The 26378-nt window shown below is 37.7% G+C and overlaps 1 protein-coding gene across 4 annotated transcripts in view; it reads right to left on the reverse strand.

The window, feature by feature from the left end:
* The window catches only part of SPEF2 (sperm flagellar 2), a 185765-nt gene that overhangs the window by 78060 nt on the left and 81327 nt on the right, over positions 1–26378 (reverse strand). For all 4 annotated transcript variants that reach the window (XM_011286553.4, XM_045038153.1, XM_045038156.1 and 1 more), the window contains 7 exons: positions 23777–23885; positions 20907–21064; positions 17861–18025; positions 14328–14402; positions 9137–9285; positions 4048–4175; positions 3826–3964 (listed from right to left, as the gene is read on the reverse strand). In XM_011286553.4, the coding sequence (XP_011284855.2) occupies positions 3826–3964; positions 4048–4175; positions 9137–9285; positions 14328–14402; positions 17861–18025; positions 20907–21064; positions 23777–23885 (923 nt within the window). The remainder of the gene's footprint in view (positions 1–3825; positions 3965–4047; positions 4176–9136; positions 9286–14327; positions 14403–17860; positions 18026–20906; positions 21065–23776; positions 23886–26378) is intronic.

Consider the following 26378-nt stretch of genomic DNA (forward strand, 5'->3'; position numbering starts at 1 on the left):
CTATAAAATTAATTAAAATCAAAATTCTAAATACCTAAGTCTCTGATCACAATGAAACAGAATTGAAGCAGGGGACAAAGTTTAAAGTAATAACAACATTTGTCACCTGGAAATGAAACAAAGCACTTTTAAGAATAATTATGTGGCCAATGAAAATATCAATACTGCAATTAGACACTATTTGGTAATTAATTATATTTGAAAATACGTAGTTAAAAACTGTGGGTTCTATCCAAAGCCCTACTAAAGGGAAAGTTTTATTTTTCTTCCTTGACTTTTTATCAAAATCTTCTCTACTTTATCGCTTGAATTGATACTTTGTTTAATATTAAAAAAAAATTTTTTTAACTTTTATTTATTTTTGAGACAGAGAGAGACACAGCATGAACGGGGGAGAGGCAGAGAGAGAGGGAGACACAGAATCTGAAACAGGCTCCAGGCTCTGAGCGGTCAGCACAGAGCCCGACGCGGGGCTCGAACTCACGGACCGTGAGATCATGACCTGAGCCGTCGGACGCCCAACCGACCGAGCCACCCAGGTGCCCCAAGTTTAATATTTTTAAACCTCCTATATTGTCAATTTCAGGTTTATTCTTATTAATTCCTTTCTTTTTCTCAGGTTTACTTTCTAGCTTATTTTTGAAGTTATATTCATTTCTATTCTTTCATGTCTAATAGTAAGTCAAGAAAAAAAAAGGGGGGGACATATCCACCATACAAAACCAAATAGATAGATAACCACATACTTAGAAATCCACATATACATAAATGTATCATATACAACGTGTGTGTGATATATTTGAGAGTCTTATCAGATCAATTGATTAACTTTTTGAAAAAGATAAAATGAGATCTGTATTCAAATAATATATAATTTAAATATTTAAAAGTAAAACATAAAACTGTAAAAGTATTAAGAGTGGAACATTTGTATATAATTTTGGAGTGGAGAAGTATTTAATTTACCACAAGGAGAAGCTACAATGAAACATTCTCCATATTTATCCATATAAACATTAAAAGCTTTCTGCATATTAAAACTCACCTCAAATAATATAAGGCAAACATGAACCTGGGAATATATTTGTAACATATGACCAACAGATGGTTTATCTCCAAATATAAAAAAAGGTTTTAGAGAACAATAAGAAAAAGAGCACACCCCAACAGAAAAATGGGCAGAAATCATAAATAGGCTTCAGCAGGAAGGAAAAATAAATGACCATTAAACTCAGGAAAAAATGGTCAACTTCAATTGTAAAAACTGAAATGCAAATTACAGAAGATACCCATAGTTTTAATATCCATTAAGTTGGCAAAGATTAACAAAAATGATAAAACCCAATATTTGCTGGCATCCTCATATTCGGTAGCTTGGAGTGAAATTTGCAAGTTTTTAATGTGTCAATTTTTTATAATTTGCAATTTAAAAAAATTTCAGATTTTATTTTTTTTTTAAAGATTTTTTTTTTTTCAATGTTTATTTATTTTTGGGACAGAGAGAGACAGAGCATGAATGGGGGAGGGGCAGAGAGAGAGGGAGACACAGAATCGGAAACAGGCTCTAGGCTCTGAGCCATCAGCCCAGAGCCTGACACGGGGCTCGAACTCACGGACTGCGAGATCGTGACCTGGCTGAAGCCGGACGCTTAACCGACTGCGCCACCCAGGCGCCCCCCAAAAAATTTCAGATTTTAAGTGTGTTTTAAAAGTAAGCACAATTTTAGATTCAGCAATTTCACTTTTTTAGAAAATTTCCCAAGGAAATAATTGAGGATGTGGTAAATATTTTGCTGGATGAAATTTTACTGTATAATTTTCTATAATAAAAAGTTAATGTTAAACAAATACTTGTTAATGAAATGGTTAAATTATGATATAGTTCATTAATGAAATATCTCTTAGATGTAAGAATGATGAGGTAGATAAATTTTTATTGAGAAAGAAAATGTGTTCTATTGTTGGATAAGAATACTACAAAGCAATATGTCCATTGCAGTCACTTTTTTTGCAAAGACAATTGTACCAAGGTAGTAACAATGGTTAACTACTGGCAATGGGATTATGGATTTGTCATTTTAAAATTTGCTTCTTTTTAACATCTAAAGTATCTGCAATAAGCATATGGTACTTCTGGAACTAGAAAAAAATCCATCCCACTTAAGGTACTGAAAATTTAAAAGCCGCCTCATTCTACCAACAATCAATTGGCTGATATGGAAAAGAAGTACACAGGAGGGCTGGCATTAGGATTAGGTAGGAATAGATAGAAAAAACAGATATGTTTTAGGATTTATATACCTATTAATTATTGCTTAAGGAATGTCTAAGAAAAGGTAAAATACTTTGGTTTTACTAGGACATTTGTTAATTCAGTACCTTTTGGGTTAAACTCTCCAGCACCCTGGTCATCCAAATCACTATAATGCCTTCATTTAATTTCAATCGATAGCTTCCCAATTGGTTTCCCACTTAGTCTCCCTGCTGCTTTTACTCCACTAAAGAAAAGAGCCTTTTAAAATCCAGAAGCCAAGGCTTCAGTTCTCATTCAGATAAATATCAGTATCCTAATAATGACCTCCAAGGCCTTAGGTAATCTGGTCCCTTATGATCTCCCTCACCTCATCACCACCCATTCTGGCCTGCTCACTCTGTTCTTCCAGCCACATCAGTCTCCTTACTGTTTCAAACACACCACACATCCTCCCCCTTCAGTGCCTTTGACTTTACTCTCCTCTCTGCCTGATACACTCTTTCCCCAAATATCTACATGGCTCACTCAATCACTCCTGTCCTGAGTTTGTCAAATGTCACCTTCCCAGTGGGCCTTTCCACAACTACCATAGACAAAATAGTACATCAGCAATCCTTTCCTTGCCCTGCTTTTTTATTCTTCACAAAGCTCTGTCAATGACATATTCACTGTATATTCTATATGCTCACCTGTTTATTGCTTATTCTCTGTCTTTGGCTACCAGAACATAAATATCATGAGGTCATAGATTTTTTGTTCACTGTTGTGTCCCCAGACCCTTGAACTGTGCTGGGACCATGACAGATGTTCAAAAAATATAGAGAAGATGAATGGCTTGTGGGGTAGACATTGGCACTTTTTTTTGTTGTACAAGTAAATATTAAGATTATAATCAGATCTGACTACTAGCAACCTGTACTTAAGGTAGTGGCAAGGGAAAGAATTCCTCTGACAGGATAAGGGTCTCTGTAAATTTATACAGGAAAGACAAAAGGCAAGATATTGACATCAAGCTTCCTGAACCTCAGAAGTCCTTTTCTAAACCATTAGGGTAACATATTCCATGTATGAACTTATGAAAATCAGCCTATCAAGTGCCAGGTACTGGGCTTGATGGAGATACAACAATGTATAAGATTTGGCACTCTCCCTCAAAGGACCTATTCAATATTGGCAGCCCTTTAGGTTTTCCATGAAGTTCCCTCATTCCCCTTCTTTCTGACATCATCCAACCCTATGACTGCAATCAAGGTAGGCATGTGCTTAATAACAGGCATCAACATAGTTACAACGCCCAACAAAGGGGTTAGGAGTCTACAAAACAGATGCCAAGAATGCTCTGGCTCTGCTGAACTTGGCTCCTCTTTCTGGAAGTGTTGGCCACAATATTCTTACTCTGAATTCAAGTCCAGAAGAGTCATTGCCCAAGAAAGTTTCCAGGTTAAGTGTTCAAATCACTTCCCACCTCATCCTCATACCTAACGAAAGTAAGAAGGGAATGGGCTAGAGTTCTGCAGCACAATAGTTGAGCGTGTAGAGACCCTGGTGCAATAAGTCACAGATTTCCTTACATTTACTCTTTGGTGTAGTTCGGCCTTTGTTTCCTCATCATCCCACAGGTCATCAGGAAGACAGTTGTAATCAGCCTGCCACTGAGATACAAAGTTTTGCTTGTGATCTGGACGCTTTAGAAACTGCTGGAAATTTGTTCTGTAAGGCATTAAGAGAATGAGATGGATCTTACACGACATGCCTCTAGACTATAAAATTCTAACTTTGGAAACTTTACTTACCTAACCTCATACAAGTAAGTAAGCACAACATGCTGCCCTTCTCTCAGATGCCTGAGAACTGTTTTGATGGAGTCTATATAGGAATTTTCTATTAGTTTCCAGTAAGGTACTAGAAATGAAGGCATTTCCTGTTAAATGGTAAAGCATAAAAATAATCATTTCAAAGTGAAAATACTTCTGAATAATTGAGCCAAAAGAGCAATACTGAGCAAAAGGACCAAGATGCGGCTGCAATTATCTAAAGCATTCTCTGTGAAACTTCTTGCTGCTCCTCTCCTCCCCTCCCCCAGTTAATTCCTATTCCAAATACATTCTTTGTGTCTCAGTTCAGACATAATGTCTTCCAGAAATCCTTCCGTGATCCAAAAGGTCTAGAAGGTCATCTTCTGAAGTTCTGGAGTTCTATTTTAGCACCTTGTACTTCTCCCCTCATAGTAGTGATGACATTAATGGCAACTGCTTATTCATGTGTCCATATTCACCTCTAGAATATCAGTCTCATAAAGCCAAGAACAATGGTTATTTTATCCACCTCTCTTTAGTTTTTCCTGTTAGTACCACAGTGTCTGGAACACAGAAGGTGCTTGAGAAATATTTACTGTATGAATAAATAGATGCCATATTTTGCCTACGTTGGAAAACTGCCTATCGTGGAGAATATCTATCTAGTGTTTGTGTCAGGGCAATGAGTCATTTCTCTGAATTCACCCAAGTGGTATTATCTTTGCTGTGTGCACCATGAAAAATTAGAAAGTTTCTTTATGTTATCTTTAATGAAACAAGTAAACAATCAAAACCAAGAAATAATCAAAATGAAATAAAATTGAAGACATAATATATTCAATATAAATTCTGTGTACTAATTATTCATTTATTGGCTGTGCATTTATTTAATCAGGGAATTACACATGAGGACCTGAGAGATCATTTGGCTAATCTTCCCAACTGAGAAATGCCAAATACTAGATGTAAAGTATCCAATCTCTCTGTGGACCTCACTGATACATTAAGCAGGACATTTCAGGGCAAGCCTTTCAGTGTCACACATCTCATGTTACTGGAAAATTCTCCCTGTGTTGATCAGAAACTTGCCTTCTTGTAGTTTCCACTTACCAGCCCTACCTGTGCCCTTTAGAGAAGGGCAGACTAAATTCACACAGTCTTCCCTGTGACAGGCTGTCAGATATTTGAGGACATTAGTGAGGGTAGGTAGTATGGGATTCAAGATGAAACTTGATTGTTTTTGTAGTCCCAGCCTCTAGTATGGCATTTTCTCATAACAGGCCCTCAATAAATTTTACTATGGATGTAATCAGACTTAACCTGAACTCAGTTTTATCGTTAAATTTTTAGGAGACTGGATGTTTCCATCTGGTTCTAAAAGTCTATGATTCAATGTCCAGTAACATTTGAAGTATTCATTTATCTAACTTAAACATTTACAGTTCCTTTAACGTTCCTCTGACATTATTTTAACATCTTTTTCTTTCCTGGTTCTCCCCTCTGGTTTCTACTCTTTCATGATCTCTCTCTCAAAGGATGAGGTATCCAGAATGGTAATAAAGAACATTTTAAATAAGCCTACTACTAAACCTCCCTCCTAGTTGACTTTAATATATTAATTCACACTCTGTGCATGGAGAGTTACCTAACTGAAGTATCACCCTGCACACAGATTATCATTTATTCATAAGAACTTTATGAGATATTGTCAAATACTATTTTGAACTCAAGATATACCGTGTTAATGGTGTTTCCCTGATCCATCTATGCAACCTTGCTCTCAAGGGAAAGGAATGGACCAGTTCATCAGGACTTAGCCTTAGTAAAACTGTGTGGGCTCTGGGTTTAGTTATTTTTCAAAGAGAGAGAGAGACAGAGTGCAAGCAAGAGAGGGGCAGAGAGAGGGAGACACAGAATCTGAAGCAGGCTCCAGGCTCCAAACTGTCAGCACAGAGCCCGACGCGGGGCTTGAACTCACAAAACCGTGAGATCATGACCTGAGCTGAAACCAAGAGTTGGACACTTAACTAACTTAGCCACCCTGGTGCCCCTGGGTGATCATTTTTGTAGTTTATACATGCTCAGAAGTCATGCTTTTAATAATTTTCTCTCAAATTTGGTCAGGGCTTACTGTATAGAGTATTTGTCTATGTGTTACTAAATCTCATCAGCCCTTTATTAAATATTTAGGTATTTGCCTACATCTGGTCTTCTGGAATCTCCCATATCCTCTGTGATTTCTATGGGTTACTGATAATATCATGTCTGTAGGTTCCTCCAGTCTCTGGGATATAATTTTCCTGGGTCTGGGGACTTGAACTTATATGATGTGCCTAGATATTCAAATCTGTACTTTCCGATTAAATAGTCTTCTTTTCATTGGATAAGACTGAGCATAATAGGAAATCAGTAGCCAAAGCAAATATGCACCAAAGCTTCCGGAGCTAAAGTGCAAAAACCCCTCACTCTGATTGCCTTCTTGGTTCTCTCTGCACCTCCCCTGTGGCCGACAAAGGGAGAAGGACCCAGGCTGTCCTGAAACTTGGCTGCTGCCTCCACCTGGGAGAGCCAGATATGAAAGCAGTCTCTCTCAGTCTCTCAACCTCTCTGTCTCTCTCTCTCTCTGTCTCTCTCTCTCTCTCTCTCTCTCTCTCTCTCAATATACCTTCCCCCCTCCCTTTTCTCCTTCTCCCCCTTCTTCTCTCTCTGTCCACATGCCTACTGAGGTAGGTAGATATGGAGTCCTTGGAAGGCCTAAAACCAGGTTTACCAGATAAAATATAGGAGGCCCAGCTAAGTATATTGATAATCTGAAATTCAAATTTAACTAGGCATCTGTCTTTCTTCTTGTTTGGCAGGTAAGCTCTGCAGCCCATGTGTGAGAAGTTTAGGATGGGAAAAGGACTAAAGTGGATCATGTGGTGGCTTTGTTTCTAGGCTCTAGACTACTTCTAGCTGTAGCAGAATGTGTTCTCCACACAGCTTCGCTTAGGTTACCAGAGCTAGACTTCTGTGCTGCATATCTTCCATCGTCCCTCCAGACCAACCTCCTGTCCTTCATTCTTCATGCTGCTTGGCGCCCTGGAAGGCTAACTTATGTGAACTATTTCAGGAAACAACCTCGTCCTCCATGTCCTGGGAAAGATATGCGAGAGCAGAAAGAAACTGAGGTCTGGTTACATATTTGCCTGCTCCTCTCTGCTGTGTCACTGTGGGTGGCTGCATCCCTCTGCTGAAGGCCACAGCCCTCTCCATGCAGAGGTCCTCTTGAGGTCCAAGCATTTGCTCCCTTTCTTCACATTCTCAGGGCTACAGACCATATGACTCCCGGCTACCCTTTACTTGGGAGTAATAATCGAATCCTTGTATGTTCCCTTATTTTTGACCTTTTATTTAACTCTCCTTAAATTACCAATATAATTCTGCTTTCTGCCAGAACCCTGACTGCTAGAAGATCTACATGGAAGCCAGTACCATATCTCAATGTTAATGTTTATTTATTTTTTTTAAATTTCTATCCTCTATTTCCTTCTTATCCTCTATGAATTTATCCCTCTCATGATCTTCAAGGTTTGGAGTTAAGATTTGATTTCAATATTTTTGTCTCTTACTCCCAAGCCCTCCCAAATAAGATCATTTTAATTTTATCACCTTTCCAACAACCTCTTCATTTTTAAGTAGGCTTCACATCTAGCATGGAGCTCAATATGGGGCTTGAACTCTCGACCCTGAGAGCAAGAGCTGGACGCTTATTTCACTGAGTAAGCCGGGTGTCCCTCCCAACAACCACTTCTATACCCTCATTCTATGATGAGTTTTTAAATATATTTATTTCAAAAAGTAGCTTCTGTTTGGCTGAGTGATATTATATACATCCATAATTATATCATTTAATGTTATCATCTTTAAATAGTTTCTAACTTCCTTATCAATGCTAATTAATTAATTCAGTAGAACTCTATCAAGAATCTACACTGTGGGGGCGCCTGGGTGGCGCAGTCGGTTAAGCGTCCGACTTCAGCCAGGTCACGATCTCGCGGTCCGTGAGTTCGAGCCCCGCGTCGGGCTCTGGGCTGATGGCTCAGAGCCTAGAGCCTGTTTCCGATTCTGTGTCTCCCTCTCTCTCTGCCCCTCCCCCGTTCATGCTCTGTCTCTCTCTGTCCCAAAAATAAATAAACGTTGAAAAAAAAATTAAAAAAAAAAAAGAATCTACACTGTGTGTGATTCTGTATTGAATACAATTTTCCACCCTCTCTCAAAGAGTTTATAATATGATCTGGAAGATAAGACATTTCCCTAGGAAAGATCAATAATAACATCAACACCACAACCACTGAAATTCACGATTGTGTCTCAGATTCCTGCCATAGATGGTCCGCACTCAGAATTCCCTGAAGATTGCAATGTAAAAAACAGGGGCTTCATCTTTTACAAAGCTCTTTGTCTTTGAAAAAGTGTTAAAGACCATTCTTGGTGATTTTCTTGATATGATTCATCTATCGAAGCAACCAGATTTGCCTAGGCGGAGACTGGGTTTTGCGGTTGTCAGAGAACAAAGAACTGAATGGAGTTTCCAGGGCTCACTGGGGGTATCTCCCGGCCTCATATGGGTGTACCTGTTTAAAGTTCTCAGTCCAGATAGCTATCTGTTCTTTCATTAGTTTAGTCAGCTTCCAAAAATTTCTCTTTCTAAAAAGTCAGAGGTTAAACTTCATTTGAAAGCATTATAATGTCTGCATGAGAACATGGATGGAGGGCTGTAATTTGCTGGATATGTGTTCTGAGAAAGTCATTCTTCCAGGAAACGGCATCTCTGCTTGTCCCTGGGGAGAAAATTGGTCCTTACAGAACCCATTTGTTCTGCTTTCAGCACTCAATAGCAGTTCAAAGTATGATTCAGAAACTCGAAAAAGTAGAGGATACAGTGTAGTTCAATGAGTAGTCTCAAAAATTCACCTCTGCTTTTTGGTGAGTATATGTATCACCAGCTGTGAAAGGCCTTCTAGATGGTGCAAGTAATGGTGTAAATCTTACTGTAAATAATAGAAAGACTAGCTTCTACTAGCTTGAATCTAAACTGCCATACCTCAGGAATTGGCTCATTCACATAGACCCATTCTTCTGATCCTGGCTTAGGTGGTGGTGGCACTATGGGAGTAGGTGACACCTCTGCAGAATCAGCAGGTGACTTCTTTACCGATGCTTTCCCTCCTGGTAATTTTCCTTTAAGAGAACCTTAAACATGCATATTATATCATTTCACTACAATTGTATGAACAGAACCAGATTCTGGTAGATGAATAAATCTAGTATTACTGTGGACTTCATGCAATTCATTAAGCAATTTTGGGGAGACTTGCCAAATCAAAAATCAAAATCCCAATTCTCTACAGCCTCCAAATTAACCAATAATACCACTGACAGGTTTTTTTTAGTTTATTTATTTTGAGAATGAGCAAGAGAGAGAGAAAGAGAGAGAGAAAGAAAGAGAGAAAGAGCGTGCATGCACAAGCAGGGGAGGGGCAGAGAGAGAGGGACACAGAGAATCCCATGCAGGCTCCACACTGTCGGCACAGAGCCCAAAGTGGAGCTCAATCCCATGGACCATGAGAACATGACCTGAGCCAAAATGAAGAGTCAGATGCTTAACCAACTGAGCTACCCAGGCACCTCCAGTAACAGTTTGTTTAAGCTACTAAATTTCTTTTGTCCAGTTGGCTATGAAAAGCAACTTGACATTTTATTTTTATCTCTTTCTTTGATTTCATAATGAACATATGGTTCTTACAAAGTATAGATTGTAAAATGCATTTCATTGACATTTGCAAGTAATGGCAAATTAAATTCTCCATCCAGAATGAGAAAGAAAGTAAGTCTAATATGAGTGATGCTCTTTATGTTTTTTTGAAGCTCAGGGGAGGAGCAGGGAGGAAGGAGGCTATGAAGAGTCAGTGGGAGTCAGTGAAGGATGTGGGGAAGGAGGTGGGGTATTACAGCTTCTGAATGTCTCCACATTCCCTGAATGAGACAGAGGGTTTCTGAGTGGGAAACTTTATTTCTTGCTATAGTCAGGGAGTATGGATGAAGGTACTTGCTGTGTCATCGCCTGGCTGAATTAAGGCATGAGAGAGAGAAGGGGAGAGAAAGGAAAGAGAAAGGAAGGATGAGGAGAAGGTGGAGGAGGAAAAAGAAGAGGAAAAAAATGAAGCCTAATGTTCAGTTCTGAATCCAGAAAGGGCATATGCTTCACTTTCCCCAAGAGCATCAAGAAGGGAATGTAGACCAGTTGAGTGGTGTGGCACTCTTACGGTCTGAAAGGTTCTGTGATTGATCAAAGTAGCTTAACTCAGAAAGCCTAATATTTCCTTGGAAGATCAAGGTTATTATGGTTTAGAAATTCAGTCAGTTTAAATTACACTTAACTTCAGAATAATTATTGAAATTTTAGATGCAGTTTATAGATGTCTCTAGATTTGGGAACACTTTATTTCCCAAACTATATTTCCTTAATGAGTATTATTTAATGATAATGCCGTTTAGAAAAATAAATACATCTTAAACTTTAATTCTGGTTAAAAATATATTGATTACAAGTAGAAGGGAAATTGTCAATTATGTCTTATGGACAGTTTAGATGACTTCAGTTATATATATTTAAAAATAGTATCCATTAGGGGCACCTGGGTCGCTCAGTCGGTTAAGCGTGTGACTCTTGATTTCAGCTCAGGTCATGATCTCACTGTTTGTGAGTTCAAGCGCCACATTGGGCTCTGAGCTGACAGTGTGGAGCCTGCTTGGGATTCTCTCTCTCTCTCCCTCTCTCTCTGCCCCTCCCCTGCTCACTCTCTCACTCAAAAGTAAATATAAAAACTTTATAAAAAATATTGCCCATTATTCAAGGTCTGAAGTTGAATCTAGACATTTTTAAATTAGAAAAAAAAAAAACTAAGAAAACCTTTGTTCAGGCAATAACCAACAATGTTTATAATTTGATATATATTTCGATATGATGATTTTTCATTATTTGACCTGAATTTCTTGTGAATTAAAAGTGCTAACATATAGCTACCTTCAGATGGATTTCTCTAAGAACTTTGCAATTGTAAATGTGAGACTGGAATGAGTTTCTTTTTTTCTTATTTTCTTAAATATCATGATCATTCAGTGAAAACTAAGAACCAGGAAGTATTTGGGGGGCATTTTGCTTTGATTCCATTTAACTTTTATCTATTTTTTGAACAGTGAAAATTCTAAAGGGAAAAATAAAATGTGAAGGACTAAAAATGTATTGATGCCATAGGGAATAGAAATGGATGTCACTTTTGAACAAAATCTATTGATATCTTAAATGTAACAGGGGCCATTTGTTTTTTAGTACCATTCACCCAATCATATGGAAGCTTCAGTTTCTAATGAGAGACCTGCTTTCACTTGAAAGTTGGATCATTCAGTCCTCAGTGTAGCCATTCTATGTTGAAAGAGAAGTAGTTTGTATTTATGTTTCTTTTTCTAAATTGTAAACCAATTTAAATATTTTGGGGAATGGGGCATAGAAATAATACATTAGAAATAATTGAATGTCTCTGATATTTAATGACTATCAGAGAGCAATCAGCCTTGGGCTCCAGTTTAATGGTTCTCCAATTGTAGCGATCATCAGAAGTCCCCAGAGGGCTTATTAAAACACAAAATTGCTGGGCTCCTGCAGGATTCAGGAGGTCTGGTTATGTATTTGTATTTTCAGTAAGTTCTCAGGTGATGTGGATGCTACTGGTCCCGGGACCACACTTCAAGTGCCACTGCCCCAGTGGATAGAGCTAGGTATTACAATTTCATTAGCCTTTTATCTTCTTCCCTCTGTTTTTCCATGTCCTTTCAATTAAATGTGACTTTAGTTTCTAACACTGACATCACATTTATTGCTAACTGGCCTGGTAGCACCTACAAATATAAGTCAAGTCAGAAGGCAAGCATTGGATCAATGCCAATACCAATACATGGGAAGGCCAGTGGAGTTAAAGACAACACTATTCCCCAATGTTTGTTTCATAAAACTCTGGCTCCAATGCATACCCTCGTAAGAGAATTCTGCAGCCAAAATATTTTTGGATATTACATATTGTATCTCCAACTCCCTTAGAGATGCATGTTGATGTATTTTTTTTAAGTCCTGCAATTAAAACCTTTTTAATTTGGCATAACTCAGCATTTTCTGAAATTGGTTGATTATGGAAAACTTTCTTCATTTAGCCCCTAATTAACAACTGTTAGGTAAGGTCATAGGGTTGAAAAAGCTGTTGTTCTATGTAGCTATAACGTGGGACAATGGCAGATGAGTTGAAGAGAGTAAGAAATACTTTGAGAACACCAAAATACACTTGTGAATGGCAATTTAGTGTCAAGATTCTGGGAGAAGAAGGGTAAAGATTGACCTGATATGCAGAGAAGAACAGAAATGAGTCAAAGATGTCAATAGCAGGAAATACAGATAAGTTTGAAGACAGAAGAAAGAGATAGCTTCTTACACCATAAGAGATGATTTCAATATAATGGTATCAAATGACCTGAGATAAACAGATAATCAGTCCCTAGTGTTCACCACCAATATTAATTTCAAATACTAAGAATTAAAATCGTATTTCCTTTTAATGAAGGAAATCCTCTTATACATCCTGAAAAACAGCATTTCTATGTAACAGAAAGACTTCTAAATCATGATTGCAAGTTCACCTATTTCAAATATTATTAAACACAATAGAAATTCAGTAAAATAAAAGCAAAAAATGTTTGAAAGTTCTTAGTTACTTAAATTGAACTAACTGCATGACTCCAGTGTATATATTTTACTGGTTGAACTTGTATTTGCTTATGGTTTGTTTGGAGTGTGTATGCTTTTAACTAAGGATGCTCTTAAAGTATGTACATTATTATGTTTAACTTGATTTGGTAACTAATGTGCATAGTATATTTAATTTATATTTTTGAAAATTCTATGATGATCCTTCATTTGTTTTTGTTGATCATGAGAAAGCAAGGAATAAATAATGTAAATGTGGAAATTATGTAAATGGGTAGCATAAATTATAGCCCTTATAGCCCTTAACATTTTAGCTAAAATTTACATCTCAGTGTTAACTGACCAGGTGGCTCCAGTTATATATCTTGTTACATAATCGGAAAAGGGTGAGATTCTCTTTGGGGATCTTGGTTATGTATTTTTAAATGGCAAAATAAAGATCCTTTGCAGCCCATTATTTTGTGAACTTGCATACTTTTTGCCTTGCAACTGCATTGGCAATTTGTAATAAAAAATTAAACAAAGGTACACACTTCATGACAACCCTATTTGAATATACTCTGAAAATGTCAACTGTATATATTTATAACTGCATCTCAACGTTCGATTTGTTGTTATAGCTCCTCAACATAAATCTAACTAATATGCTTTCAAGAGCCTAATAGGATTTTTTTCTACCAACTATCAGTTACATAAAAAAGCTATATCCCCTTTACTTCACAGAAATAGTTAAAATAAAATAGAAAAAAATTAAATGAAATTAGGGTCAGGACAAGGACAACTTAAAGTGGAAGGAAAAAATGGGGAGAGGAATTAGAAAGCAGATATTGAGATCCTGGTACCCTCGCACAGGTACAGCCACTCTGTGAACTTTTGGATGGCCAAGAGAGGAAATACTATCATTTAGATGTGCTAATTATCTAACCACTCAGAGGAAGAAAGATTTTCCTGTCTCTTGATTCTGAATGAAATTTCTCACCTAGAATTTCATATGGGGGCCATTAAATGATGTAGTAGGCATATCACCCCCTCAGGACATAAAATGCCAGGTTGTTATTGGTATAAGGAAAGTTTCACCTCCACTGCTATGCTGTATTGTGAAGGGAGTTGAGGACTTTGTACCGCGCGTTATCAGTGAAGGCAATTTGATGGGACCCCAAGAAAACAGGGTTCAGCATAGAGCTTTCTGAAGGCATAGCTTAGCCCAAGGATAATACTGATAATTTCTATGATGAATGGATGTTCTGTATATTAGATATCTCTAAATTCTTTCCCACCAGCATCACTTTTCTCAGCAAGACCTGTGCTAAAATCCAAACTATAGCAATATCGATGTCATATTCTTTGGTAACAACTTCTAGTTTACAAACGCCCAAGAGAAGTATAGTATGTGTTCTACTATACAAATCTGGCTCTTTTCACTGAGGCAGTTATAAAAGGCAGAATCATATTGAACCGTGTCTATCTTTATCTGCGGTACCTTTTCTTTTGAGTGAAGTTTCACCTTTCTTCCCTTTTCCTTCTTGAGGAGAGTCTTGCTTACCATGCAAGGGCTCTAAACAAAATTCAAGACATAAAAGTTATTGATGATTTTCTTTACTATCCCGGGCTAGATTATTTGTAAGCAATCAAGTGTTATTTCTCACAGATAAACAGTTATCTTTGTGAGGTCTTTGCGGTGAGCTAAAATTAATCTGAAGACAGAATGGATTAAAACTTGAATGACAGCCCTTATAGTGCTATTCTATTTTGTCACACTGAGCAGTTCAGTCCTAAGTTCAATATCAATATTTGGCAGTGGATTTGATTGTAAACTCTTTGAGGCAACATGGCTGCAGAGTGTTAAAAGTTAGTTACAAGTCCATTTGAAGCATATGGCTCTATGTTGATTTATTTCAACTAAATGATCCTTATAAGACAGCCAAATCTGTAATAAGAATGACACAAAAACAATTTGAGGAAGGGCTGAATAACCACACTGACTTGAGATGGTGCATCCTTGAACTTTTCCTGACCCCACACACTTGGTTGCCTTGTGACTTGTACATTTCCATTTTACACTGGCTATAACTTGTCATGTAAAGAGTGATTTGTGTATATTTATCTTGGATTCCTTGGACTCTAGTTCAAAATCATACTGAAAGGGAGAAAATGGGAAACTGATGATTTAAAGGTCAGTAAGGTGTTCCAAACAATAAATTAGTTCTTCGAAAAAGTTCTCTCCATGCCACATTATTCACCAAACAATTTCAATCATTACCTACCTTTTGCCCTGGGCTACAGTTTACTCTTCATTGGAAGGATGGACATATGGGGCAGTTTAAATACCTATGATGGAGACACCCTGTATGACCTATTATCTACATTTAGAAGTAATAATTATAAGAATGTGTAAATGCATAGCACATATCACATTTACTTCTCAGATTCATCAACCAAGATTTCATAGAAATAAGAAGGGAATAGGGAAGGATTCATAGAAATAAGAAGAAATAGGGAAGGATTAACTCTGAAACATTGTTAACCTCTGTAAAAGGACCTTTAAACATCCACATAGCTGACCACCAAACTCAAAAAATAAATAAACAATAAACAAAATCCAAACTGAATTAGTTGCTTTTTCAGAAATAAACATCATCATCATCATCATCATCATCATCATCATAACAATAAAGTCTAGATAAGCTCCTAATTCCTTTAATAACAATACTTTGGGTAACCAACTATTTAGCTAATTGTAAACGAGTACTAAACAAGGCATCAGAGAAAAGAAGTTAAAAATAGAGATACCTGAATTTGTAAAGGACACCGAATTTATAAGGCACTGTGGGCAAGTCTAATTTCTTCTGATTTTTTAAATCAGTTCCAAAATATATTCTGAAATCTCAAAAAATATTTGTCAATAGCAGCATGGATATCGTACTATTGTATTCTGTCACATTGACAACTTTGGTTTTAGATTAAATTCTGAAGTTTGGTAGTGGATTTAGTAATAAACCCTTTTAATGGAACGTAACTGTGAACTCTTTCAAATTTAATCCCTAGCACAGTTGAAGCAGATATAAAATTCAGAACTATATACAATGTAGAATTATACAGGGACAAAATGACTATTAGTACTCAGCGCACTGGCCTCCCTCTTTACTCTATTTCCATCCTGATTGGTTGATTGATTGATTGATTTTTGTAAATAATTCCTTTTTTCATCTCAACTTCTAAAGATCATAGTTGGGTATTTAAGCTGGGCATGTTCAGAAGCCTCAGGCTTTCATTTCTGAAAATGCTTTCATTTGAAAAAACAAACTGTAAATTATTTACATAGAAATAAACAAACCTGCCAGAAACTTTCCCCCTAAAATTGCTGAACTAAGCCTCCCTGAGCTGTAAGGGCAGAGGTCGGTTTTGGTTTCTCTGCCTCCCTCTACTGACCCATCAGTGCCCTCAAGCTCTGAGATCTCTCTCTGATAACTCGAAAAGATAACTCGTTGTTGTTGGAAGGCAGTAATTAGGCCTCTGGAGATTAACACTTGGATACGTTTTTAAAGATCAGGCATTAGGCCTGTCCTTGGTGAAAAAAAGAGACAGACGCAAGCACTCTTTTAAGCAACAAAGCTTTATTATTCCTTCAATGCACAGTAATCAAGAATACAATTTTAAAATCGTGAGCAAACTTCAGAAACTTAAAGACTGAACTGGGTTCTAACCAGAACCACTAGAGATTGGTTTCAGGGAATGGTTCAAATACCTAGATCCTCCAGATTGTGAGCAGACCGAGGGGGAGGTCGTGGTGGGGAGAGCCATGGTCATGGGTTAAAGGACTATATTAGGTAACGCTAGGCTTACTTGAGCCACTGTCATAACTGTCTTCCCTGGTTCTAAACAGCATTTTAAAGATTTCCATCTTTCCTCCAGACCTCTGATTTTTTTTTTTTTAATTCCTAATGAGGCAGTGAGAAAAGGGTGCATATTTAATTTATGGCTTTGTGCTTTATTGCTCCTATGATACCAAAGATTTCTTTAGAATTTGTGTATTTTGCCTTTAGTCAAGCCCCATTTTATTGGAACACAGTGGTCTTTAATAGACCATAATATATGTTACTTAAGTCTTCGAATTTATTTGTTTAACATAAATAAATTCAACTTAAAAATTTCACATCCATCTCAAATCTCTCCATGAGGCAGAAAGATCTGGAGTTTAGAAATACAATCCTAACACACAAGATCAAGGATTCCTAAGTAGCCTTAATGCACAACCAGCTGCTTCACAAAGCTACAACTAGAAACAAGGACCACATTTGTCTCCTATACACAGCACCAAACTGATACTAACATTCTACCAAAGTCATGCAGTGCAACAGTTAAGCACTTCACTTTGGTCATTATATTTATCCTTTACCACTGAAGTTAATAGTCCTTAGTGTTTCGGGATCTAGAAAGAACTTAAGCCAAAACAAACGCTTTACCCATGTATGCTATAAATTCAAACATATACATTACTGAGATGCCAGGTGCTTGTTTCTATCCATTTATTGTCACATAAATTCACACTAATGATTAAGTCACATATGAATTCTAGTCTCTGATGAAGTCTGTTGATTTTTCCCCCTTATTCTTGTGAGTAACTGGCTATACTAACTCATTTTCTGAAGATGTTCTCACTCTACAAAAACATATGTCTATGGTTCAGCAAACAGATGTCTGAACTTTTGATCTGCTCTAAGTTCTTTCTGGTTATTCTCTGTGCCCTCCCTATTCTCATCTGTGGTCTTCTTCTAATCGAGAACTGGGTATGAGGACCTCAGACTCCCTCCTACACAGTAAAGTACCTGGGCTTTGTGACAACCATAGCTACTAAGGGCTTTTCCACTTTCATCTGAGTCATCACTTGGTTTCATACTATTGAAGTTGCTTAAAGTCTAACTCTGAGTGAATGCATCGGTACTGTTATTTAGAATTCTTATCTAAGTGAAAATAAGAAACTGGCAGAGGATTATAAATTATTCTGTCAATCACCTGATGGTGGTTTCCCTTTTGCAGCAGGAGTTTTTGAATGCTCACGCTGAGGATGGGTCTCCTCCTCTTTTTCTGGCTCAGGTGGAGGGGGAGGTGGGGGTGGAGGCTCAGCCAGGGGAACTTCTTCCTTTTCCTCAGCTTCCTTCTCTTCTAATTTCTTTTTAACTTCAAAAAGATGATAAGAATGAACTTTTAGTAGAGACTCTAGACACCCGCTATTTCACTTGAACCAAGATAAGCCTAAATTAATATAAAATTCCCCTTGCTGATTTAAGGCTCAATTCATGTTTTAAGGCTCTCCTTTAAATCATCCAGTCCTTAAAACTAGGATTTGAAGCCTTCTCTGCCTAGTTAGACATGCTATTTTCTTTGCCTTTTATGGTGATGGAGAGGAGGAGGAGGATGATGATGATGATGGTGTGGGTGTGTGCGTGTGCCTGTGTATAGCAGGTAGAAAGGCTTATTGAGGGGTGCCAAATGTAAAAGTGACAACCTAGATGTAGCTAATGTAGTGGAATAGGAAAATAAAGGATTATTTCAAAATTCCCAGTGGAAAACCAAGGTGAAGAAAGCATGAAGAGAAGGTGAAGAGCAATGTGACAGAGGTCTTGTGGGCGTGGAGGAAACAGACTTCACCTCACCGCACTGATTTCTGGGAGTAAATACACACAAAGCACTTAGAATGGTGCATTGCACTTAAGTCTTCTTAGCAGTTCATTAATTCATGCAGCGACTATTTTATTGAACTTCAATTGTGCCTTGAAGTAAAGGAAGGGTCATAACAATAAGATAAAACTCCCACCACTACTGCTAATAAAATTAGTAGTAGTAAAATCAATAGCAGGCACAGTTCTGGTTGCCAGAGATGGATCAGTAAAACAAAAGGGAAAAATCACTGCCTTGTGAGGCTTGCATTTTAGTGATGGGAAGCAAACCATAAGCCTGATGAATAATTTATACAAGGGGTTGAGAGGTGGTTAAGTGCTGTGGAGAAAATAAACAGAAGAATAAACAGGATCAGGAGTGCTGTGGGGCAGCTTTTTAAGTTTTAAATAGAGCAGAGGCGCCTGGGTGGCTCAGTGGGTGGCTCAAGGCCTGACTTTGGTGCAGGTCCCGAACTCACCGGTTCACGCCCTACATCCGGCCTTCTGCTGTCAGCACGAGCCTGCTTGAGAGATCCTCTGTCTCCCTCTCTCTTTGTCCCTCCCTGCATGCTCTCTCTCTCAAAAATAAGCAAACATTTAAAAACGGGACAATTTTATATATACCAGCTTTCTCCTATTTAATAGTACACTATAGTCATTTTTCACCTCAGAATATATATGCAAGTACCGTATCCTTTTATTTTTTATTTTCTTAAATTAATCAGGATGTTTAATTCAGAGTACTGGGCTGGGGTCAGTCAGTGTTTATGGTTTTAATGATAAAATAGTTGTTAAAGTGCTTAACCAGTAGGAATGCAAATAAGTAGCAGTTGAGTTTGTTAAAGTATTCAGTGGTTAGAATGTAAAATCTTGAGGAAAATGTTGAAGTGACTCTGACAAAAACAAATTTCTAACCTGTAGATGTTTGAAGCCATACCTTAAAATTGGTGTTTTTGCCTCCCAACAAAGACTCTAAGATTGTTTTGGGAGGTTTACTCTGTCCTCCAGCCTAATTTCTATCAAATAACATGTTCAGCCTCTTAAATAATAGATTGTTTAATACCATCAAGGCATATATTTTGAAATATATGAAAGAGTAAGAGAAGATTTGAAAATGCCACTGTTTCAGGAAACCTTTACTGTGATTTTGGCTCACTAAGTGAAAATCTAAAGATTTTCATGGCTTATACCTATGTACTATTCTGGTGTCAGTTAATTGATACATTATGGTGATTAGGTCTTAAATATGTAGTGACAGGAGAGAGCCTTCTATCAAGGCAGCTTTAGAATCTTTGTGGTATTATTAACTTTGGCCATTTTTATTATACCAAGAAACTGCAGTTGTCAATACAATTAGGGGTGCCTTTTTTCTTTTAATGTTTATTATTTTTGAAAGAGAGACAGAGACAGAGAGCAAGCACAGGAGGGACAGAGAGAGAGGGAGACACAGAATCGGAAGCAGGCTCCAGGCTGGAACTCACTGTGAGATCATGACCTGAGCTGAAGTCGGATGCTTAACTCACCAAGCCACCCAGGTGCCGCAATTAGAGGTGCCTGATAAACAAAAGGGAAAGATTTATTTCCCAAATCATTTTGCAAAGATAAAATTCTCCACTGAAGTCTGGCTTTGGCAGTGTATTGGCCTAAGATCCCTTTCAGTAATACGTTTCAATGATACTATGAAAAGTTAGGGGGTGGGGCGCCTGGGTGGTGCAGTCGGTTAAGCGTCTGACTTCAGCCAGGTCATGATCTCGCGGTCCGTGAGTTCGAGTCCCGCGTCAGGCTGATGGCTCTGGGCTGATGGCTCTGGGCTGATGGCTCGGAGCCTGTTTCAGATTCTGTGTCTCCCTCTCTCTCTGCCCCTCCCCCGTTCATGCTCTGTCTCTCTCTGTCCCAAAAATAAATAAACGTTGAAAAAAAAAAGTTAGGGGGCAATTATTTTTGGTTGAATGGAGGAAAGAGGTCAGGATGGTTTAATGTAATGAGATGTATTCCAGAAGAAGGCTTAACATAAGTAGCTAATAATCAGTAAATTCACCAATTTTAATAATTTTAAATGAACTGCCCAGAATTTACATCCTAAAAGGAGGGTTAAAGTCCTGAGGTTAACATTGACATCTGTACCATTCTCTATAACATTCTTCATTTTAACTCAGCTATTTTTTTTCCACATGAAAACAATGTTTTCAGTGAGATTACTTCTTTTGATTAAATTAAAACAAAGAGAAAAATGTCTTATTTTAGAAATATCTGCAGCAGAGAGTTAAAATCAGAAGATACTTGCAGACAGTACTACTCAAATAAAAGACAGAACTCTGCAATCACATTTTCATTTTCTCCTAAACTCATTAAAACCACACATTTAGTTATATATGTTCAAAATTATAAAGAAATGTAATTACCTTTATTCTCTTTTTTCATTACTTCAGTCATAAACATTTCTTTTACTTTTTGGCATAAAGATTCTTTATCTACTTCAGCATTGATTTTTATCAAAATATTTTCTGGTTCTGTAAACCATTGCTCCAATAAAGGCCAGTTGTCCAAGAAGCCTATAATTCTGCAAAATAAAAATACTGTATGAATATCATATACCAACTAAAATATTTGGGTAACATTATGCATGATTTACCTGACATGTATAATGAAAAAAAAAATAAGCTACCGATATAGTTAAAACTGAAAAAGCAACTCTAAGAAATTATTTACTTTGAAGAAGAAATTATTTAATACAATCAAGCCATATTTTTTGAAATGCAGTAAAACCTTGGATTGCAGGTAAGTTGTTCTGCAAGAGTTCCGCAAGACAAGCAAATATTTTTTATTAAAAAAAAATTTTTTTTTTACGTTTATTTATTTTTGAGACAGAGAGAGACAGAGCATGAACGGGGGAGGGGCAGAGAGAGAGGGAGACACAGAATCGGAAGCAGGCTCCAGGCTCCGAGCCATCAGCCCAGAGCCCGACGCAGGGCTCAAACTCACGGACCGTGAGATCGTGACCTGAGCTGAAATCGGACGCTCAACCGACTGGGCCACCCAGGCGCCCCTCTTTTATTTTTTTAAATTTATTTTTAACTTGATAAATGAGCGATGTCCTGCAATATGAGTAGTACGTGAGGCTGAATGTCACATGATCACAACTGAGCCAAATGGTTCTTCTCTCTCTCTCTTTCTCTCTGAAGGACGGTGGGTGATCATCTCCCATGCTCAGATGCTTGTTCTCAGGCCGTGGTGTTTGGCAGAAATCAGAGACTTTTCAGAACATTGGAGGGTGCCCACAATTGGCATTAGTGTGTTTTTTGTTGCTTCAAAGCACCTATGGACAGTTCTTTGCTTTTACATTCAAGAGTAAGCTTAGGAATGCTTTGCTTTATTCTAGGTCAGGCTGCCTGCAGATATAGACCATTTCCTCTTCTGCCTTATTGCCAGTTACATTAAATATAGTATACAACAAGAATTTACTAATACTCTACTATAGTCAACATCTGTGTGGACATATACAATGGCCCCCATGCAGAAAAAGGTTGAAAAGAAAGGTGGTAAGAAGGAGATGACTATGGTAGAAGTTAAGAAGAAAATCATTGAGAAGGACCAACGAAGTGTGCAAGTGGCAGAAATTGTAAGATTTTGTAAGAAGTCTATGTCTGCAGCTCATCTGCAAAGGAGGAGGGGAAAAGAGATTAGGGAGATGTGTAAAAGGTGGGAAACAGTGCAAAATTTTGTAGAAAAGCACCACCTGAATAAGGCTGCAGCAGTGCGAGCAACGAATCTCTTGAATGACAATGCAATGTCACATTTCCGTGAAATCCTCAAAAGGAGGCAAAAGCAAATGTCATTGGGTGGATTCCTTGTTAAAGTTGCATGAAAATAAAAAGATTTCATTGAGCCAATAGATAGCAGTAATTCCAGTAGTGATACTGAAAGTTGTACTACACCATAACCCTCCTCTCTCACCTCCCTCACACCAGCCATGAATGTCTTCAAAGGCAAGCGCAGGTTTATTTTTCTTTATATCTTGTATTTTCTTTATTATTTTATATTATATTACATTACAGTATTGTAATATTTTTCTATGAATATTTTTGGGTTGTGAAACAAATTATTTGAGTTTCCATTATTTCTTATGGGGAAATTTGCTTTGATATACAAGTGCTTTGGATTACAAGCATGTTCCGGAAGAATTATGCTCACAAACGTAGGTTTTATTGTATATAAAAGAGTAAAAGAAAATTTGAAAATGCCACCATTTAGTGTAATTTTGTTCCACTAAGGAAAATCTAAAGAAAGATCACCTGCATTCATCATAGAGTTAACTCTGAGCACACTTCTCTTGGTAGCTACCAGCTGAGGTCATCTATTTTTCTCTTACAGACAGAAATCAAAGAAACATTTAACTGTAGATAGCTCAGACTTACTTGCTTGACTCACAAATAATCTTGGAATGATTTTTGAAACTTTGTCTTCCTTGAGAATAGATTACTTTTCTCTGGCTCACATCATATTTTTAGACTTCTCTGGGTTTCATAAAATTGTCTAAGTTTTCTTTCCCAATGAACACACTGCACATGACCAAGAGAATGGGTGTTTTTGTTTGCTTATTTTTGTATAACAGCATTTTAGCAAAATGGAAATAGTTTTAAATTACACTCTGTGGTCTGATGCCTAGCTCTTTCAAATATCATGACCTGCAACTGGCATTTGCGGAATGAGGGTTAAACTAGGATTCCATATAATGAACCATAGAAGGTGGTGTTGCCTGATTTGATTCTCCTCTTCCTAGTTTACGATGACTTATGCTCTGAATATTAAATCTAGCACATGAATATTTCACTTAACATCAAAGCTATTTAGTTTTTTTTTTTTTTTTTACTTGTAAAAGTAAAATGAATGAATGCTGGAAAATACATTTTTTTTCTAGATCTGATCATTTCGAAGTGACTGGGTGTCAGTCCACTCAAAGGGCAAAAAATAAGAAGTAGGGCATTGAGTTTTATTTATTTACTTTTTCAAAGTTTATTTATTTATTTAGAAAGAGAAAGAGTGTGCATGCATGAGCACTCTGTGCACCAGTGGGGGAAGGGCAGAGAGAGAGAGAGAGAGAGAGAGAGAGAGAGAGAGAGAATCCCATGCAGGTTCTGTGCTGTCAGCACAGAGCCCAATATGGGGCTCAATTTCACGAACTATGAGATCATGACCTGAGCCAAAATCAAAAGTAGGTGGCTTAACAGAGTGAACCACCCAGGCGCCCCAGGACATTGAGTTTTAAACTAACCTGTGCTGAATCTGATCTCTTAAATTCTGGTCTTTATCCATATCCTGGTTTTCAGCAGCTACCTGTTGAGTGACTTCTTCATGAGGTGTTTCACTTGAAAATGCTTCAGCTATGATATAAAAATTAGTTAATTAGATAATTTGCTAAAGCAAAGTTGCAGTAGCACTGCTAAAATGTACTGATGCAAGAAAGTCAAATAGATATGATCATGCCATTGGCCCAATACTAATAAAAATGTTTAACAACATGAAAAGAAAGAGTATAGTTTTGGGATCAAAATTCAAATTTTTCTTCAAAATTGAGGAAAACAAAATACGATATAACATTAAAAACGAGCTGTAGTTTCAATGTAGAGGATTTCAGCATTGACTCTGAAGAGGTTAGAATGTAAAGTGATGGGCCATCATGAATAATACACTAGGAAAAAACAATTAGAAAATCAACACTCTGGTGTAAAGATTAAGAATGAAATAACAGGGTGGCCATAAAGTCAAATATGTGTAAAAATTATTTGTCGCTATTATGCTACAATCCAATAAAGTAAATTACATTTCTTTCTAGATTTTATGATCTTTCCTTAGAGAATAGACATAAAAGAACTGACCACAAGTGACCAAAACCAAAAACATCCTCAACAGCTCTGATTGAGTCCTATTTGGGGTTAGTGGTACAAGTCCAAAACTCTCATGAACTTAGAATAAATGGAAAATCATAAAGAGAAAAGACAGTCTTGAACTAGACTAAAAGGGATTTAATCAATGCAAGAGAACACAGAAGACTGAACTAATAGTATTCAGGAAAATGGAGGACCCCCACAGGATATAGCAATCAATTTTTCTCCATCTACATTCAGGATAGAAAAAGATGAAGTGATTTAGAATACAGAATAATGATTTTAGGTTATTTATAAAACCAAAAGATTACTGACACCAGTGATGAGTGATGGAAGAAGAGTGTGGGAGTTCTTCTCAGGAGGTGCTATCATGCACCATGTCATGGTCACTATCTCAAATGTGTCAAGGCCTTCAGCACATCGATCAGCATTCCTCTGCCCAAACTCCACCCTGGCACTGGTCCCTTCCCCTTCTCTCCACTTCTGGCACTCTTTCCAAGACCGTGTCCACATCCTGGACCTTGAATGGCTCCATCCCTGCAATCTTAATGTCCTACACTCCAACTGTTTCTTTCTAGCACTCCCATATATGATGAATCTCTCCAACATTCATCCAGTCCCTAAATTCCTACACCCTTTCCCCCAAATTTACCAGCATTATCCTGACTTCACTTTATTTTCTAGCAAAGCTGAGTTGAATGGTTGAACACTTCAGCTTCTCTCCCTCATCTAACAACTTCAATTTGTGTCCTTCTGCTACACCAGCCTCAGATGATATTTATGTCTCTTTCCAAGTCTACACTTGCACCGGTAGACATCTTTGAAGAAAAATACACAATTTTTTAACTTGTAATCTCACTAATTACTTGGCTTAAAAATCAGCTGATAGATAGAATGGATGGATGGATAGATAGATAGATAGATAGATAGATAGATAGATAGATCATCTGAGATAAGTTTCTTGAGAGTTATCTTCACTCAGGCTCTCCACCTCCTCACCTCCCATTCATGCCTCAATCCACCCCAGACCATCCTTCCCAGTCTCCTACTCCATTGAAACAGCTCTCATTCCAGTCACCAAAACCCATCAAGGCCGATGCATATGTTTCAGTCCTTATCTTACTTGCTTTCTCTGTTGTATTTATAGGTAAAATTCAGCATACAATTCTTAAATACTTTTACATGTTATCTTGTTTTTACAACATAACTTGTAAAGCAAGATTGTGATTCTGTAATTGCACAGCTTATTAATGACAAAGAAGGGGTTTGACTCCAGTCAATCTGACTCCAGGCTCTGGACTTGTTTTTAATTTTCAAACTTTTTGTTGAATTATACCTGACAAAAAGAATGCATACATGAATATATAGCTCAGTGACCTCACGAACTGGAAACAGTACCCAGAGCAATGAACAAACATTATCAGCCCTGGAAGCCCCTCCTGTTTCTTCCCAGTTACGATTAGTCATGGACGTTAATGATCCAGAGCCTGCACTCAAAACTTCTCTATACCTCTCTTCATATTATGAACACTGCTGCTCCCACTCAGCCTGGACAAGAGACCAAAGCACTGGCTGGAAGCCCAAGCCACCACTTCACCTTCCATTCTGACACAGTCTTATGCTCCTAAACTGCCTGTTTCCCTATCCTTAGGTCTCCCTGTTGGCTTTGAGTCTGGGGCATTCCTCTCCACTCAGCCTTGGCTGGACTGATGCTCAGCCTTTGGGCCCACCTGGCTTTGGCTATAGGCTGCTTCCTTGTGATGTTGTTCTTCAGGCTTCTCCATAGACGGAAGCATTGCAGGACAGCATGCTGAATCTGACCTTGGAGACTGGGCTCCCATACCCCAGCCTGGACCTCAGGACCCCAGCCCCTACTCGTCTGGGATAAAAATAGTACAACTTTATTTCGAAAAATCTGTCTTGGCTTATGAGACACTACTTTCCCTGGCCTTCTTCCTCTCTAGCTGCTGCTTCTAAACACTTCTTCCT

This window comes from Felis catus, chromosome A1 (assembly GCF_018350175.1).
Source record: "Felis catus isolate Fca126 chromosome A1, F.catus_Fca126_mat1.0, whole genome shotgun sequence".
Taxonomy (NCBI): Eukaryota; Metazoa; Chordata; class Mammalia; order Carnivora; family Felidae; genus Felis; species Felis catus.